The 19,529-nt window shown below is 35.9% G+C and overlaps 1 protein-coding gene across 1 annotated transcript in view; it reads left to right on the plus strand.

Annotated features, from left to right (window-relative positions):
* The first annotated feature begins 436 nt into the window (after positions 1 to 436).
* The window catches only part of KPNA5 (karyopherin subunit alpha 5), a 31,541-nt gene continuing 12,448 nt past the window's right edge, over positions 437 to 19,529 (plus strand). The window contains exons 1-9 of the mRNA XM_015890210.3: positions 437 to 564; positions 4,845 to 4,978; positions 6,204 to 6,305; positions 6,388 to 6,487; positions 8,563 to 8,657; positions 9,353 to 9,484; positions 12,278 to 12,366; positions 13,244 to 13,343; positions 15,885 to 16,048. Coding sequence (XP_015745696.1) covers positions 4,850 to 4,978; positions 6,204 to 6,305; positions 6,388 to 6,487; positions 8,563 to 8,657; positions 9,353 to 9,484; positions 12,278 to 12,366; positions 13,244 to 13,343; positions 15,885 to 16,048 — 911 coding nt within the window. The 5' untranslated portion in view covers positions 437 to 564; positions 4,845 to 4,849. The remainder of the gene's footprint in view (positions 565 to 4,844; positions 4,979 to 6,203; positions 6,306 to 6,387; positions 6,488 to 8,562; positions 8,658 to 9,352; positions 9,485 to 12,277; positions 12,367 to 13,243; positions 13,344 to 15,884; positions 16,049 to 19,529) is intronic.

Raw genomic sequence — 19,529 nt, forward strand, 5'->3', positions numbered from 1 at the left:
CGATGGCACATGATCAATCAACCAACATATTTGTTTTTAGCGGAAAGGAAAAGAAAAACGTTCCGAGGAGCAAAAAAGGAGGGTTCCAAAGAGAAGACTTTCATTGTGTGAATGAAGCAGATGGGCGGCTGCCCAATAAAAGCTTAGCCTGAAACCACCCTGTCTGAATTCCTTGCCAGCTTTAAAGTTAAAGCCTGTTCGCTGAAAGAGCCAATACCGACGTCTGCATTTGGACGATGCGTCCTGAATGTACGTTCTCTTTGCAGGGAGCGGCTAAAATATTTGCACATAAACTTTCAAGCCAACTTGTCCCGCAGGTCAATGAGCATCCTTCTACCCCCGTCTGTCTCTATGGATCAAACTCGTCTGAGCTTTCGAAGACCGCGGCGCTGTTCGCCCGATTCGCGGCTCCTTCTCTTCGGCGCGCGAAGGGGACGCTGGGAAGAGAGGCGGGGCCCAGTTTAGCGTTCAGTGGGTTTTGGGCCGCCATCTTCAATTGCGAACCCGATTTCTCCGCGAGGGAGAGCCAGTGGCTCTGGTGGCAGCTGGGGTCGCCCTCCGATGGTACGTGGGTGTTTAGGGACGTGAGGTGAAGGATGGACGGATGCAGGGATACACTGTGGCGTTTCTTCATAGAGTCTAGTTGGGAGACCTGACCAGTAAAATCGAATTAAGCCCATTCGGGAGAGGGAGGGATTTGCGACTCTCTTTCGCTTTTCTCCGGCACTCGAGAAGCTGCTCCTGAAATAAACAACCACCCGGTGCAGTTGGGGAGAGGAGAATTATTCTTCTTTTCTTTGCATATTTTCCTTCTGTCTCCTCCCGACTCCGGACCGGCGGCACCCACCCTCTCTTCGACTTGGCGCCTTCGTGCCCGGTAGAATTGGCAAGGGATATCTGGAATCGTGCATGCTTACTTAGGGGTAATCCGGATTGGAAATTCGTCGGATCCATGTCCGAGCGAACCCGAGTAGGGACAGCTGTTTGAACACTGCTTTCTGATAGTGGAAATTAAAAAAAAAATCTGGAAACAATCGTTAACTCAACAGCAGTTCCTCATGCATGTAATCAGGGATTACAATGTAAGGCCAGGTATGCCAAAAATGGTGAGCATCTGCCCCCGCTCTCTTAGGCAGCTGATGCCGCTCCTGATACTGCTGAACTGCAATTCCCAGCATCCCTAGGAAGCATAGCCAAAGCCAGGGGATGCTGGGAATAGTAGTTAAGCACTAAACTCTTTGTTTCCCCGGGAAAGAATCCTGTAGCAGGTGGCGAGCTAGCTTGGACACCCTTCTTTGAAGTGCCCCAAATTCAAACTTCTATATTTGGCATTCATAGACACAGGGCAGAGTGTCTAATGCCTACCTGTCCTGGCTTTGGTTAATGATACCCCAGACACTTTCAGGGAGCAGTGCCAAACTCTGTCATTTTAGTTTAGACAAGGGAAGACCAGTTAGGAGAGAAGGGCTTGTATGCTTCATTGTAGTGGGAAAAGTTGTTTGAATTGCCAGAAAAACACACCCAGCATGCCTCATAACAGGGTATTAACATGATTACATTATCATATTACGGATATCTCAATTCTGCATAAAGCCTCTTGTTGGTAGGGTTGTATTGGCCACTGTAATTGTATGCTTGATGATGAGCCTCTGAAGTTTTGAATTCAGTTCTGTATCTGAAAAGATGCAAACATTTTCTCTTTATGATTAGATCAGCTGCCCATTTACAGAACACAAAATATGTTCTATGTCTCTCTAGGATTTTCCAGATTTTCCTATGCATATGATATAAAAATGAATTTCAGACAATTGTTAATTCTTTCTTGGAGTTTTGCTGACTGTGCCCTCTCCATATGAAGTATAGCTGGTTCTCAGGAAGGGACCAAAATTGTAGAATCTGATACTTAGGAATGTACACTTTGTCTTTGTAATGCTTCTGAACTGCTGATCATTCACCCATTGGAGGTTCTGTGCATCAGTTAATTTGGTTCTGTATTTTGTGCTGCTATAAACAGTTTGGTTTTGATGTGTAGCTGTTAGTTCCTATCATGCTGCTTATATTATTATTTTAAATATCAAAAGGTGCTTTTTGGACTTTGCAATGGAAACACAATTAATTGGTGTTCTAAAAATAATAGTTTTTTCTTCAGTCACCCATGCATTTTAAGGATTTTATATACAAACCCAGAAAATGGGGTTAATTCAGTAATTTATTTAGAATTAAGACCCACTTAACTTAATGGCACTCATTACATGGTATGTTTGTGCAGAACGGAACTAAACAAATGAAGTAGTTTGTTATGCCTATACATGTTTATGTTATATATTTGACATAAAATTTTATACCCACTTACCTGGGAGAAGGCCCATTAAAAAGCTTCTTTCTCAGGTGTAGACTTGTATAAAACTGTAATATAAATAGTATTTGAATTGTTAATTTTTTTAATCAATTCCACATAATAGAATATGTCAGTAGACATATAAGTATTTAGAGTATGATTGTGAAGATGATGATTAAGAAAGGATCCCAGTTCTCCTGTTGTGGCATTGTTTGTCATGAGGACAAACACAAATGGAAAGTGCCATTCAAACAAAGGATAACAGCAGTGAAAACTGAGGAAATACTTAGTATATTGGGAGATAAATTGTTGTTGTTCAGTCGTTAAGTCCGACTCTTCATGACCCCCATGAACCATATTGCACCAGGCCTTCCTGTCCTTCACTGCCTCCCTGAGTTTGCTCAGTTTCATGTTCATTGCTTCAGTGATGCTATCTAACCATCTCATCCTCTGCCGTCCTCTTCTCCTTTTGCCTTCAATCTTTCCCAGCATCAGGGTCTTCTCCAAAGAGTCCTCTCTTCGCATTAGGTGACCAAAGTATCTGAGCTTGAGCTTCATTATCAATCCTTCCAATGAGCAGTCAGGATTGATTTCCTTTAAGATTGACTGGTTTGACTTCCTAGCAGTCCAGGGGACTCTTAAGAGTCTTCTCCAGCACCACAGTTCAAAGGCATCAATTCTTCGGGAGATAAATTAATGAGTAATAATTAAAACCTTGTTTGAAGTATCTAGTCTGTACAAGTAAGTACAATAGGGGCAAGTTATATTTTCTGCCTCACATAGAAGTCAATATGGGCAAATTATGAGAAGTAAGATAGATAGTGCTCTATGTAGCAGATTAGTAAAAGCAGCAAACAGTGTCTAAGAGTATAATTTCTGCCCTTAGAAAAGGGTAGTAAGAGATTTTGCAAAGCTGTCTCTGGCAACAAGTAAAATTCCTGTATGAAAGGGAAGAGGTTGCTTATTTGGATGTTTGAATGATATGCAGTGGTACCTCGGGTCACGAACACTTCTGTTCACGAACAATTTGGTTCACGAACAGCTCCGTTCGCAAAATTTGCCTCCGTTCGCGAACGCCGGATCGGGTTATGAACAGGATCCGCGGCCATTTTCCCTCCCGTGACACATGGTCGCGGCTTCCTGTAGGGAGGGGGACTCTCCCCTCCCATCCGCCTCCCCACCCGCCTTCCTGTCCTCCATGCCAGAAGTCGCGTCGAGCAAGGTTAGCTTTCTCTCTCTTCGTGCTGTACTTTGTGTCATATTTTTGCGGTTTTAAAAAAAAATAATATGGTTCAGAACGGATTAACCGTAATTACATTGAACCTTATGGGGAAATTTGATTCGGGATGCGATCAAAAATCGGTTGGCGACTAAATTCGGAGGGATCAGAACAGATTAACTGTATTTACATTGAACCTTATGGGAAAATTTGATTTGGTTCACGACCAATTCGGTTCGCGACCAGAGTCGCGGAACGAATTAAGTTCGTGAACCGAGGTACCGCTGTACTTAGAAGGGGTCATTTAGGCCTCTGTGTCCAACTTCCTGTTTGGCGGAAGAGTCCAAATGAAAGCGTCACAGATGATTGTCTAATTTCTATTGGAGCACATTCAGTGGAGGGAGCCTATCACCTTTCTTGTAACAGGTTCCAATGTTGAACTGCTGTTACCCTTATTCTTAGCATTCAATTAGAAACAGCCTTCTTGTAAATTAAATATACTACTATTAATCTCACTTCAATCTGAGCTTTTGCTTTTGTGACACCAGGTTTATAATTCCAGGCTGTCCATATTCTTCCTTTAAGATTTGACCCTCTTTTTGTTTTCCCTCTCTCTGTATTTTTTTTTCTTTTTAGTTTTTCACTAAGCTTTACATCACACAATGGTTGATCCATTTATTGAATATTCCATTTATTTTGCTTTGCTCCCATCATACAATACTAACCATATTCAGGAACTAACTTTTGACTCCATATTTGCACAAAATGTTCCATCATTTTATCATATTTTTTCTCTAAATCAGCAAAATATCTCTTACATTCCTACATATCTCAGTGACCTCCTGAAGAATAATTGGCCTGCATGCCCCCTTATCAATGTAATATTTCACTGCATTTCCCAAATTTGGCTTGTTGTTACCTTTCATACCCTTTCAGTTGGAACTTTGCCAAACAACCTCCCAGGCACACTTTGCAAACTATTTCTTTTCTAGTTTTGTATTCACTCTTGCAACTTTTCCCTTTGTATAGTGGAACAGTAACTGCATTCTTCCAGTCTTCAGGCACAGATGCAGTCTTCACATATAGTCATTCCATTAGCAAATTATATCCATATATTAACATCTCTTTAGTTACCCCATTTTACACTGTATTTTTGCCATTTTTCAACATTCACAACATCTATTATTTTCTTTTCATCATTATCGATAACAATAGTTATTATTCTGTTTCTGCAGAAAATGTCATCAATTTAAAATTTGATATAAATCCTTTTGTTCTTTATTACAGATACCATGGCAAGTCCAGAAAAAGATAATTACAGGATGAAAAGTTATAAAAACAATGCCCTCAATCCCCAAGAAATGCGGAGACGAAGAGAAGAGGAAGGCATTCAGCTTCGGAAACAAAAAAGGGAGGAACAAGTAAGTCTTTAAAAATGAAAGTAAGCCTCACTTAAATCATAGCTGGACCATGACTGTTGTAAAGCTCATTAAATTGCTCATATTGGGGAAATGATTTGTGGTCCAAATCTGATACTTAGGTAACTATATTCATTGTACTTTATTGAAGTACTTATTTACTTTATTAAAAATGAACTTTATTCATTCAGTCAGTTACTCAGTTAGGGTCAGGTTCCTCCCAAAGCAGCTTACAAGCAATATAGACTATTGTAAATAAAATGCAATAAATGTTATTGAAAGCGAATTTCTAAAATTCTTCTCACAGGGCAGTTGAGTTGGTAGTAATGGCCCTTTTGGATGATGGCGCGGGGGAGGTTAAATTTATCCTTGTCTTTAGAGATGTGCTGTCATAACTTTTTGGGGGGGGGGCAGTCCATTTGTTTTGCTGACACAGAATAATTTTATTTCTTTCTTATAAATGCTTATATCTCACGTTTTAGCCTGAAAGGTTCTAAAAATGCCCTCAGGCTTAAAAGATACAATATAGAAGGAAATGAGGATGGGAAATGAAAAAGATGCTATGAGATGTATTTAGATATTACTCTGCTTGTATTTAGACTGAATTTATAGTAAACAATATGTGTAAAATTGGGTTTTATTTTTTGCACAAAAGTATTCTATTATTTTAAGGAACATTTTAGCATTGCATCCAAAAGTATTTGAGACTAACACTTAGAGGATTCTGCAAATAATGGACAGTGCTTAACATATTTTGGAATACTCTAATTTCTGTAGGAGCAATTTTTTATGATATACTTTTGACAAAATAAACTGACCTTTATTCATTGTTACTGACTAAAGAAAAGTACTATATATTTTTTTATCACAAAGCTTTCCTTTTTTCTTTCACAGATAATTTCCATTTTACTTATTTGTTTTTCCCTTTGCTTCCGTAATATTGGCTGAAAATACCATCACACTGGGTTAAAATGCAACTAGTATATATTCCTAAATTAGGATATATTTCTAAATTTGCATTAAGCATCCTGTTTATAGAAGGATTCCCAAAGGAGCATTACAGCTAAGTAATTCATTGTTGATTCGGTTTTCTTGTTTCAAGAGAAAATGGACTTGATCAAAAAGTAAGAAAGTAATAGAAAAAAATCTGTGTGTGATTTATATAGTATCTTCTCCTCCTCCCCAAATAATCCCCAACACAACGTGTTTTTCTTACATTTCTTTTCAGTTATTTAAACGTAGAAATGTTTCTCTGCTGGCAAGTGAAGAGTCAATGCAAGAAAGTCCAATCCAGGATCCTGATGTGAGCTCTACTGTACCAATTCCTGAGGTAGGCAATCTACCACATGCCTTAAAGTACATTTACAAATCTAGCTAAACTTTAGGAAATTATCATGATTTTCCTTTTTTAGGAAGATGTGATTACATGTGACATGGTGCAAATGGTTTTCTCAGATGATCCTAATCAACAACTTGCAGCAACCCAGAAGTTCAGAAAATTGCTTTCTAAAGGTAAGCAATTACAAAACATAATTTTCTTTTTAACATTTAATAAATTTCAATGTCAATATTTGCATTAAATTGAAAAATACTTTTTTTACAATACATGTTGTTAAAGTATTTGTTTTTTCATCTCAAGTGATTGTATTGGTACAGGTATAATTTAATATCAAATGTCCAATTAAAAACAGCAAAAAGAATCTCAGATGGAACACGAGAGCAACTTTGTACACTGTATGTGTTCCGCTGTTCTCTGCTGCCCCACTAGTTTAGCTGATGTTGTAAGGCTGCTAATGTAACTCAAATTGAAGTTAATTGTTTTTTGTGGGATAGAGGTTAAAATTGAAGATAAAAGTGATTAAAGAATGGCTTTTGGAAATGTGTAACTTATCCCTCCTGGAAAAGGCAATATTCCCCACTAATCAAAAGATGAAGCAATATGTACTACTTTGGCAGATATTTTGTCTTGTATTTGATATAATATTATTTGGTGTTAGTAAACCAGTGACTATTGATTAGTTTAATATATCAGGTAGATTTTTGTTTTATTTTGTTTGGAGTTTTGTTCCTTTTTGTTTTTTCTGGTTTCTATCTCTTTTTTTTTCTTTTTGAGTTTAAGGATTGTTCAGTTTAATTTTGGTTTTTAGTTACATTTTTTAAACAAGATAAATATGATTGGTTCATGTTATATGTACCAAGTATTTACAAATGATTTTTTAATAAAATGAGCTATCAGCAAATCTAATTTGGAAGGAAGCTAACTAAATAACTGTTTGATAGAAATAATTCATATATCAGCAGACAAGCTTCCTTCATCTGGTATGTGCATGATATGCTACATTAATATTATGTTTACTAGTGAGGAAACTATGGAGATGGAAACAGCATAGCTAAAAAAAAAAAAAAGTTTGCTTCTTCCCACCAGTTCACACATCTCTGCAGTGCACTAGAACGGTTTTATTTTGGATTCAACCCCCAACTATTAAGCCTTACAATAACTTAAAGGCTGAAAAGGGCTGTCATTGTCTGATCGTAAGTGCTTGAAGACACAAGTGCTCTAGTCTCTGTAAAGAGTTTGGCCTCAAAGATTAAGATAAGTTTATGTCTCCTTTCACACATTAGCCTTCATGTCCTCTCTTATTTATAAATATAATCAAATGTAGCGCAGCTCTTTTCACTTCTAAAGCTTTTGCGTAAGTTGGTACTTGGCTAAAGGGAAACTTGTTTTGATTGCTTTCTTCCTTTCAGCTGTTGTTCTAGTTATTCAAGCATAGTTTTGATGGTGTACCCTCTAAACTTCTGTTGGTCCCTGCCAGTTCTTGGGGTTTGTATGGCAAGCCCTGCAGATGTCATCCTGAGGCTTTCTCCTATCCTGCCTGTACCCTCAGTTTGTAATTCTTCATACAATAATAACTGATTTGTGTGGTTCACCAGTGCAACAGATGGCAGTGACATCGGCTCAAAGAAGGGATAAGAAGCTATGCTTCCATGGCTATTACCATCATACGCAAATGAAATCTCCCCGTTCATAGGTAGTATGTTACTGAATATTAAAGTTGGCAGGGAGCAACACAAGAGCAATTCCTTATGGGTTTCTCAGAAGCATCAAGCTGACTACTGTGAAGCAGGATGCTGGGCTAGATGAATCTGTGTTCTGAACTAGTTGGACTCTTACATATTTAACCATCAAAATTTGTATGCAAATGCTAAGTAATCATCTTTTGATTTATTTATTAGTCAACTGTGTGACTGAATGCTTAGGTTATTCCCTGTTATTTAAACAAAAGACAGATGATTTAAATTTGTTTTCTATATTATTTCAGAGAGTTTCTCACAGCATTTTAATGTCACCATGCATCAGTAAGTTAGGTTAGATTTAGAGACAAAGCGCCTTCCCTAAGAGCAATCAGCTTGCATAGTTTAAAATGGGGACTTTAATTTCCTTATTCAGCTGCAACATTCCAGCAAGTGCACCAAGGGAGCTCTGCTATTCAGCTCTCTCTATATTTGCTTCTTAAATGTTTTCCATTGTACTGAACTTGTATGTAACTTTTCTTTTTATCTGATTACTTGATCTTTGATTTCAGAACCTAATCCTCCAATTGATGAAGTTATTCAAAAACCAGGAGTTGTGGAGAGATTTGTCAAATTTCTAGAAAAAAATGATAATTGCACCCTTCAAGTGAGTTTATGAAATAATGTGAGCTAAGTTTGGGGGGAAAGACAGGGAATTAAAATGTTGTATCTTACCTTTGGGATATGAGGGGAGGTTTTGCTCCTCTCTTTCTTTCTCTCTCCCCATCACCTGTTAAGAAATATTTTAACAGTTCCAAAAGTTAAATGGATATTAATTCATATTATGTCTTCTTGTAGTGGGAATGCAATTGGAATATAAATTTAATAATAAATAAATAAATAAATATTTGGGTTCCATAGTGAGCATGTTATTGCCACAAGCACATAATTTTGTTAAGATACTGAACAATATAAGGGGTAGATAAATTTGAGGCAACACTGGGTTAGGACTTTTGTTTGTTTGACTGCTGCCATTGTTTTCAATTGCTTCTCCCATAGCTTCACGTGTAAGGTCTTCCCATTTGTTGAAATTACTTAAATGTTGTTAAAGTATGAGAATATTTTACCATTCTCCAAGGCTACATTCATATTATTAAACTCTTATGAGATTAAGTTGAGGCAAAGTGATATGCTTAAGGTTTTTATTCAATACAAATACCAAACCATTATTTCACTAAAAGGATTACATAATGCAGTTGTACACTATATTCTGGTATGAGAGGAAAAAAGCCGTATAGAAAATAAGCATACAGAATTGATTCCAGAGTATTCTGCTTGCATAATGATATTTTTATCTTCTAGTTTGAAGCAGCATGGGCTCTTACAAATATAGCATCTGGAACCTTCCTGCATACCAAAGTAGTAATTGAGACTGGAGCAGTCCCAATTTTTATTAAACTGTTAAATTCTGAACATGAAGATGTCCAGGAACAGGTAACTTCTTGTGATTTTTTTATTATTCAGATTCAGTTGTGGGCTTCAGAGAATTTTGGGAAGGAAAAAATATGCATATTTGAATAAAAACACAATTTAATCTGGATATAATCCTAAACTATGATTAACGTTAAATACATGTATCCTATATTTGTGTGCTCCCCACTCTTGTCTTCAGATGGCACAAGAAGATTTTGCTTCAGTTGTCAATTTATTATGATTCACAGGAAGCTAGAACCAGGGGTTGAATGCATTTAGGTTTATAAACTATGCTTTGAGTATAAACTGTTTTCCTAACCCAGTTGGGGAATATGCCGCCTGACTCTCAATGACTCTGGGCAGCTTGTAGACAAGACAATGTCTATATTCATCATATGAAGGCTTTGGCGGTGGCCATCCCCAAGCCTGTCCTTCCCTATAACTTTGTTGTCTGATGGCATCCAGCTGACCAGGATGCAAGGTGGCTGCTGCTTGGTGATCTAAACCATTTTCCCCTTCTCTGAAGTAAGAGTTTGAATTAATCACAGCCTATTACAGTTTGGAGATATTATTGTGGCTAGCTTAAACTGGAAGCCAAAACTTTCAACCTCCTATTTGCAGCGTGCTGAAAGTTCTGATACAGAGTGGGATCTTTATAAGTTCGAAACTCATACACATAATGTTGAACATATAATGTTGAACATTCACATAACACTGCTTTAGTATCATACACAAATGCAGTACCTTGCATATTTAAAAAAGTATATAGAATTTGGTTACATTTTTTGTGCATTGTATTTTTTTTCAGATGTGCAGGCTGCAGCCCCATGCTGGCTTACTTGGGATCAAAACTTACAGAAATCACTGACTCATATAAATATTGTTAGGCTTGTGTGATTAGAAATTTACAGATGTAGCAGTAGTCTTGGATTTTGATATGCAGTATTATTTCAGTATAGTTTTTTAACATCAGTGACTCTGTGTACTTAGTCTAATGAAATACCATCACTTCTCATGAAGAAATAAAATACTTCTGGCTAAATAAGCTCATGGACGAGAGTGAACTTGTGCTGTGAGATGAGCAGCTATATAAATAAATAAATAACACACTTGGTTGCATTTACTAAGCATCCCATTAGTCACCTTCATATCTGAAAGAATAATATCCAAATAGAGTAGGTGAAGGCTTTCAAGTATCTACCATTTTTCCTGGAAATTTCAATCTTCAAATCTTAAATTGCAGGACCAAGAAACTTCTAACACAATAACCAGATTATTCAAGCCATAAGGGGATAACTGTCTGCAGCAATCCCATTATTTAAAGCCAAACTACCAAGCTTTCTGTTCTATGACTTGCAGTGTTCTGTATACAAAGATATTGCTTACTAGAAGCAGTTCAATCTGAATTTCAGAGTTCTGTGTTTGGAGTTACCTCCTCAGTCACAAATGCACTCCTGTAGTTAGAGCTTGGATGTATCTCTTTTGAGGCTTTGCTAGTTAAAGTACTTGTTCAAACAAATGCACAGAGTAAGACCTTGGCCTAGTTTGTACTGATAGCTGCACTTTAATGTGGAAAAAAATTATGTGTGATCAGGTTCACTGTGGGTTTATCCACCAATCAATACCTATGCTGGGTCTAGAAGAAGCCTGGTATGAAGTCAAGCAGAGATCTTGATAGAGCTGATACCACATACCTCTGCTAGACTGAGATTATGTATTTGTCCCTTACCATCCCCAAATACTTTTATCACATTCTTGTGCTCTCCTACAGAAAGTTGCTTACATTGGTGCGCCTGAATGTGATGTTGATGGGGAATTTCAAGTATATTCCCTACCAGGAGCATTTATGGATGCACTCAGATACTGAAATTAAATCAGTTGCACATGTACTTTTGAATTGTCCCATTATCATTCATGAAAGTTGGAGCTAATCTCCCCTCTAATTATAGAGTACTCAGGTTGGCCCCAATAGCCAAACAGTGCATTCCATACTTAATGATCAGTATTTTAAATTTCTAGAAAAGTAGCTACATTCTGCAGTATAGAAATTGCTGTCACTTATTTATTAGATTGTTTTATTGGATTTGTAAGTCCACTTAATCATCAAATGACTCAAAGTGGTATACAGAACAAGTTAAAACTGCAATATAACAATAAAAGAAAAATATCAACCATCTAAGGGATACAGATATTAAAATAACCATAACATATTAATGGATTTACAAAACCCCACGGCCCAGAGCCTGCTGGAAAGGCCAGATTTTTATGATCTTCCTGAAGGACAATGGGGGTTGGATCACACAGAAGTCACTCACCCTGAACAAAATCCAGTTATGCTTAATTTCTATTAAGAACAGGGCTTTTATACTGGTTGCTTTGTATTGAACAATGTTTTTTGGTCTCTGCCCCTCCATGAATAAAATAGACTGGTTTACTCTTACAAGATTTCCATATCTGTAACAACTTGCAGCTATGCCTGACACCAATGAGCATTGGCACGCTGATTCTTTCAGTGATTGCTGAATTACTATGCTGGCCCAAATAACCATTATCTTTTGCAGGGGTTCTAGCAGTTAGCAACACAAGATGTTTTGATGCTGCAAATGTAAATTCTCATGGTGGTAGTTTCAGTTGTTTCATATTAATGTCAGCCATTTATGTGATAACATTTATTATTTTGTATAAAGTTTATATACTTCAAAATATATGGTAATTTTGTTATGTATAAACTGTAAAGTATAAGAATTACAGATGAGTTTTTAAAAGGCTTTTTAGAAAGGTTTATGAATATTAATTTATATCTTTGTTTCTAAGGCAGTGTGGGCTCTTGGTAATATCGCTGGAGACAATGCAGAATGTAGAGATTATGTGTTAAGCTGTGGAATACTTCCCCCACTCTTACAGTAAGTACAGATCATCTCTGCAGTTAGTAGAATGGTACGCATAGCTAAATAATTAAAGCATACAGGCTTAATTGCTAACTTATAAACAGTAGGTTGGTAATGATTAGGACTGTGCAGTGCTTCAGAGTCCAAAAAGGTGTTTTGGAGTGGGCAGTATTGGAAATATAGCACTTACCTGCAACTCTTTTAAACATCTAACTCATTTCCCAGAATCATCTGGCAGGCACATGATCTTAGGAAAAGGCATAACTGCTTTACAGAATTGCAGACAGATTGTACTATTTCCAAAGCACTGCCTAGCCCTCAAAATTATTAATGAGACTGCAATCATCTACTCCTTTCTTTGGAAGTAAGCACCATTGGACTCAGTGGAACTTCTGAGGAGACATGTATGGGTTTGAAATTTAAATTATATACTTTTGAAGTTAGCATGCTGACACAAAACTTCTTGGTGCTAGAATTTTGTTATTTTAAACAACAGTTGTTATTAGAATAAAAGTTTTTTATTCTAATTTTTATAAAAATTATAAAAACATTTTTATTTTAATATATTATCTTTTTCAGAAAGTTAAACATTTCTGTGGATTATATCCAATATTATACTCACAAAGCAGAGCTACTCCTCTTTCTCCTCCTCTTCCATTCTCCTCCATGCATTCCCCAGATCTGCTCTGATAAGGTCCCAAGTGAACGAGTTTGACTGCACAGGGATCAGGATGAAAGAGGAATCTGTTCTGCTTCTGAAATGCTATTCCATTATAACATGGAAACGATTGAATACAGATGTATTAATTAAAGTTAAGTCATTTTCATATACATGACAAAAATAACCTTTCAAATTATTATTATCATCATTATTATCTTTTGGTCTTGGCAGACTCCTAACACATTCTAACAGGCTCACCACTACCAGAAATGCAGTCTGGGCTCTTTCAAACCTCTGCAGAGGCAAAAATCCACCTCCAGATTTTAGCAAGGTAGGGTCTATGTTTCATTCTGTAAAGATGCTATAATAATAAAAAGCATGCATTGTGTTGTTCCAATGTATGTTCTTGTATAAAGTAAACTTTTTCAAAGTCTCAAATATTTATTTTCAGGTGAAGATTTCTTTTTGTCATAGAGCGGAACTGAATATAGTTATGTTAGCTGTCCTGATGATGTTCTCTTTCAGAGTAGAAAACCACCAAAATTAAATTGGCATTTGGCTGTAGCAGAGCAAAGCAGTAATGATTCTACACGACATCTGCTGTAAATGCATAACACAAAAGTCAGTTCAACCAAAAAGTAATTTAGTGAGCTATGCTTTACTTGAAATATCCTGAAAGCGTGGAGTAATTTTTTAAAATAAATAAAAATCATCAAAATCCAAATTTAATGGATAAATAACTATATTTGACATACAACTATTTGCCTAAATACTTTCTACAAAACAAATGTTCACTTCATTCTGGATATTTATTTAAAGTAAAATGTGGTGAATATAACTTCTTGTCCTTGGTAGAATCCCCTTGGTATTACTTGAATGTAGGCTTCTAGATCTTAGCCATTGGTACGATCTATATCATATCAATTCTACACATATTTACATGAGAATAAATTCTGTTGAAATTAGAAGAGCTTATTTCTGGGAAAATATGTTTAGGATATACCAAGGAAGCTAACTATAATATTTTTTGGTTGAGTCCCAGCTGAAGTTATTTCACATTGGTCTCAGCTCAGGAAAATACAGATTCAGCATGTATATTCTCTCTCTCTCTCTCTCTCTCTCTCTCTCACTCTCTCATTCTCTCTCTCATTCTCTCATTCTCTCTCTCTCTCTCTCACACACACACACACACACACACACACACAAGCCAGCTCAGTTCCATTGTAACTAAGAAAATGTAACTATAGGGCACATTGTAATGACCTTTTTGAAACAGAGTAGAATATGCTCATAAGTTTTTAAAGAGTTACAATTAAGGGGTAATATTAAGTACCATAAGGCTTTCAACTTACTGATTCATCTTTTAGGGAATCAAGTTTGAAATGTGTTTGAAATCCTTACTGGGTTGACTTGTTTCACACCCATGTTGGAAATGGAACATGACACTGATCTGTAATAAACAACAAGAAGATTCCTGTAACTTCAAATGAAAGAGCCAAATCTTCCAATGGGCTCACTCTCCTATTTCAGACTGCCCATAAACACTATGTATGTATGTAGGTATGTTGCTTCATGGACCAAGTTTCCCTCACTATCAATTAATCTCACATGGAACATCTATCCCTGAGCTGTCCGATATTCCTTTAATTTCTTGGAGACTGCTACCCTGCTATCAGTTCCAGGGTTAGTAGTACCTGTTCAGTCCTATTGTCTTATTTTAGAGATGCCTCTTTCAATTAGTCTGTATTTAGCTGAGGGCATTATACTTCTCTATGACATAAAGGGTGTTCAAAATATTTTTACGTCCCTAAGAATTTCTTCTTCCTTTAGCCTAATGGACACCATTTTGTCATTGCCTAGCTAAGGGCTCCTTTGGGCTTCCTGTACCTGGAAAAGCTTATTCATAGCTTTTATTTTCTCAAGGTGTAGTCAGTAGGCTGTAGTCTGCTCTACACATACCACGCAGATCTACCTATCACAGAAAAGCTGTCATTTAAAAAAAATTAACTTTAGGTTCAAGGTTAGAGAGAAAATATTTCAGTCAAATCAGCAACATCTTAATCCAGCCTACTCCAAGCTGGAACTCTTCAAAAGTAGTGGACTTTGACTTTGGAATTCCTAGTTTGCTAGCCATGCGGGCTGAGAATTTTGGAGAGCTGAAGTCTAATACATTTGAAGGACAACAGTTTAGGAAAATGTAAAACCCACTTACAAGGACTTGCTAAGCATTGCAGTAGAGGAGAGTTACAACAATAGTCTTATTTATTTGTGTACTCTGCTACAATAACTTGTAACTTAAAGAGGTGGCTAGTACCTAATCCAGTCCCTTCCTATTGATTTTCTTTAAAAAGGCAGAAAATAAGTCCATAAGCCAATACCATATAAATCCTACTAGATGTTGGATTTAATTTGATCTAAGCATTCCATTTTATCCTGCTTTTGGTGCATCTAGTCAGGTATCTGAATTTTGTTAAACTGCTATTTTGAATTGGTAATCTTTTCTTTATGGATCTATTCCAATTAATGTTAACAGATTTTAAAGGAATTATGCAGGGTTTGTTACAGATAAAAAAACCATTAAGGTTTGTTTGATTTTTGTTGTAGTTCAATTCCACTTTCACTCCCTCTTTGCATATAGTCAGCTGCCCACTTAGTTTAAGGATATTCTAGTTGACATTGATATGGTCGTTGTGAAATAAAGTGTCTTGTAGATTTGGCTCATGCATCATCCTGCAAAGAGACACAGTTATAGGAATATTTTTAAAATTATAATTGCTTTGTTCACTTAATAGATGTTGGTTTCCATCTTTGGAAGAACGCTTGCAGTAAAAACTGAATTTCAATTATAACTCTCTCTTTCTAAACTCTTAAGGTTCGTCCTTGCTTAGGTGTTCTATCAAGACTGTTGTTTAGCAGTGACTCGGATGTATTAGCAGATGCTTGCTGGGCCCTCTCTTACCTTTCAGATGGACCGAATGATAAAATACAAGCGGTTATTGATTCTGGGGTCTGCAGAAGATTAGTAGAACTTCTGATGTAAGTCTCTCTAAATCAGATAATTACTACACCAGGAGAGTGCTGCAAAAGATAGGAGAAGGTGTTAAATTAAATCAGCATGTCAGATGTAGTTTCCCCATACTGTATCAGCTCTACAACCAAGCTGGCAGTGGTAGTTATTGTCTTTCCTCCCTTTATTCTCTTCTTCGAAACAGCAGGAATTCAAGCAAATTCAAGATAGGCACAAGTATCTAGTTCAGCTTACTTTTATCTATCAGTTTAATTTGTGCCTGTATTAAGTAGTATATAGACACAAGGAGTCTGCAACCAAATGTTGCAATACAGAGTGTTCCAGTTTAAAGGTCTAGGCAGGTAGCGATAACTTATTCCATTCTGTTATTCCCCTGCCCCAAACACACATACACTGTCTCTGTCACACACAGGCAGACACACATGCAACAGTATTTTTCCATTTTCTCCCCTTAACATAGTAAGAATTTGTGCCAATGGAAATGATTAGTCCTTATTGAACTATTCAGGGTGATTTCCCTGGTTTTCTTTTAGAGTTCTATTTACTGTTGATTTCTTTTTCTAGTGTGCAGATGGTACTCTTTTGACTATATAAAGAACATATCACTATTAGTATATAGTGCCATACAGAGTGATCATTTGAATTATTCCAAGCAGGCAGACATTATTTATAGATATTCCATTTCCTTCGATTTCAATTTTTTTCCTTTTCCATGCAACTGGAGCATTCAGTAGCATTCTGAAGGCATTGATCACATTCCTTATTGAATTTTTCTTAGCAATTGAGTGGAGTTAGCCCTTTACTTAAAAGAATAATCTGCAGGTTCTGTCCCCCCCTCCTTTTTTCTCTCTTTTTAAAAATTAACTAAATACAAAAAACAAAGAAAAAGAAAAAATACACAAAATTATAAAAGAAGAAAAAAGCTAAAAAACAAAAAAATATACAGGGCATATATATTCACATGCATATGTGTATAAAGTTCTACAGTAAACATTTCAATAAATAGCCATAATTAGTCTTCCATAGCTAATCTATCAGTTCTGCAGACCACTGAATAGTTGGAATCGTATATTTGTCTTTCCAGTGCTGAACAGTACATCTTTTAGCTATAAGTAACATACAAAAAATCCATTTTCTTTTTCCAGATGTCCACTCCCATATGATAGAGATAAACTTCAAAAGAATATAAACATCTGAAAATATTAATTGTATGTATGTATAATTTGTAATCATTTTAATGGTTTTAATTATTGAAATTGTTTGCCACCCAGAGTCACTTGGATTGAGATGGGCAGCTATATAAATTGCATAAATTAAATAAATAAATAAAAATTAAATCTCAAAGTTGAGTTAATAATTTCTTTCCAAAATGAAACAATATATTTAAATCATTAATTTCACTGCATCTCCAATAACATAAATGCTCATTTCTAAAACATTACTTGTTGAAAAAAACGTAATCTAAAAATCTATTGAAATTTTGGGGTTTTTTTACATCTCTTTTATTGGCTAAATAAAATATACAAACGAAAAAAGCAAAAACAAAAGAAAGGAAAAAAGGTACATGCGCACACACAATTTTGAAAAAAAGCTAAAAAAATAGTCCACATTTCATTTCAGAAGGAGTGCTTTATATATAGTGTGGGCACAGCATTTCTCTGCATTTAATTAAAGCAGCCCAGCTTTTCTTCAGCTTCCATACCACTGTTTTAAGGAGTCAATTCTTGTAATTAAAATGAATGTGAGTCTGAATGCCATGGCTTCTTTTTTTTTCAAGCTCACGTAGAAGCCTGAAAAAAATGGTGCTGCTCAAAGGAATGACAGAGAGATGCTTTGTTGGTGCAGGATATGAAGCGGTTCTTCTGAATCATTTTCAAAGTGTTGCACAGCCCTAATCAATCAGTGTGGCTCACATGACACCTCTCAGGAATTCTTAAAGGAACTGAGCCTTTTTTTTTCTTTGCAGCTACAACTCCTGGGAAAAAGAGATGCTGGTAGATGCTGCATGTGCACTCATTTATGCTCTGAAGCACCCTTTTCTTCAAATCCAAACACTGCGCGGCTCTACTGGTTAATATACATCAGCCTCCAGATGTTTGTTTATTAATATGTGCTGATCTGTAGGACTGCCATAGCAATTTGCAGGCAGTGGGTATAAACAGATATATTTGTAGCTGTCAGCTAGAATGAGGTGTTTTGTTTGTTTGTTTTGTGATGATTTTTAAAGATTACAATTAGAAAAAATAAAAACTAATACAAACTACAAAAATATAAGAATAAAAAGAAAAAAATGAAAGTATAGGAAAAAAAAGAATAAAAAGTAAGAAAGAAAGTATGTAAAGAAGTAACTTCCCCCTTCATCACAACAAGTATAAACAATTTTAGTTACTTATCACCATCTCTTAAAATACAACAAAAACTCTCTTCATCCCATATCTCATCTCTTAACTATAAACAAAATCCAAAAGCCTCATCGTTCATTCCTTATCAGCAAAAGTCCATTAAGGGATACCAGAAATAACTGCATATCTTGATCAAATAAGCCAATTCTATATTTCTTCTCTGTACTTTTAACAATCTTGGTTTTTAATCCCTTCAAATAATGTTTTAGAACTTGATTTTTTTTTCTTTTTGTCCCTTCTCAGGGAATTGTTCAAAACTTTAATAGATCTCTTTTGTAAATTCAATAAGAAAAGGTTATCCAAATCACTCTTCTGGCTTGATGCTTGTTTGTCCCCTTTAAGTATTAAGACATCAACCAGTTTCATTTGTATGTCCAGTGTATAATCTTTTTCCATATCATTCTTGTAACTTGTCATATTTAAATCCACATTCAAATCAGTTTCACTCTTATCCAGTATAGCTTGTTCTTCTTCTGTGACAACATTAACACACCATCTATCTATGGTATCAAACATTCTTAAAATTAATTTCTGAGTCCATTGTACAAAAATATCCTTCAAAACATCCACTGTTAAAGTATTTTGCTCCATGCTTTGTTAACAAGTCAAATTAAAGTATTCTTCTCCTTTAATTATAATTATTTTTTTCTAGTTCCCTCTAGTGTCCAACCATTAAAGTCCCATCCTATCATTTTTTCCCTAAAGAACCCAAACAACCACAATTTCCCACAGGAAGGATCTTTATAGTGAATTTCAATTTTTTATTTCAAATCCATCTGGACCCATAGTCTGTTTTTCACTTTCCAAAATCAACATTCTAAACACCCTTTTGCTGTTTATTCAAAAAAAATTTTTTTTTCCAAGTCCTCAAAATCATATTTAAAACTTCTTTCTCTAAGAGAAGGAGACTCACCCAGTAAATGCAATAAAAACTTGCCGTTCCGAAGGATTTTAATATTTCCAAAGTGCTAAAAATTAGTTCCAAAGCTGATTAAGAAATGAGGTTACGTCGAGCTTTTTGTCCTTAAAAGGCTGAGTTATGACTGTGAACTTAGATGTCATCCCTTGACTCCCAGCTACTCAACTC

The sequence above is a fragment of the Python bivittatus genome, unplaced genomic scaffold (genome assembly GCF_059951505.1).
Source record: "Python bivittatus isolate LINGU-HERP-01145 unplaced genomic scaffold, Pbiv_v1 ctg000020_np1212, whole genome shotgun sequence".
Taxonomy (NCBI): Eukaryota; Metazoa; Chordata; class Lepidosauria; order Squamata; family Pythonidae; genus Python; species Python bivittatus.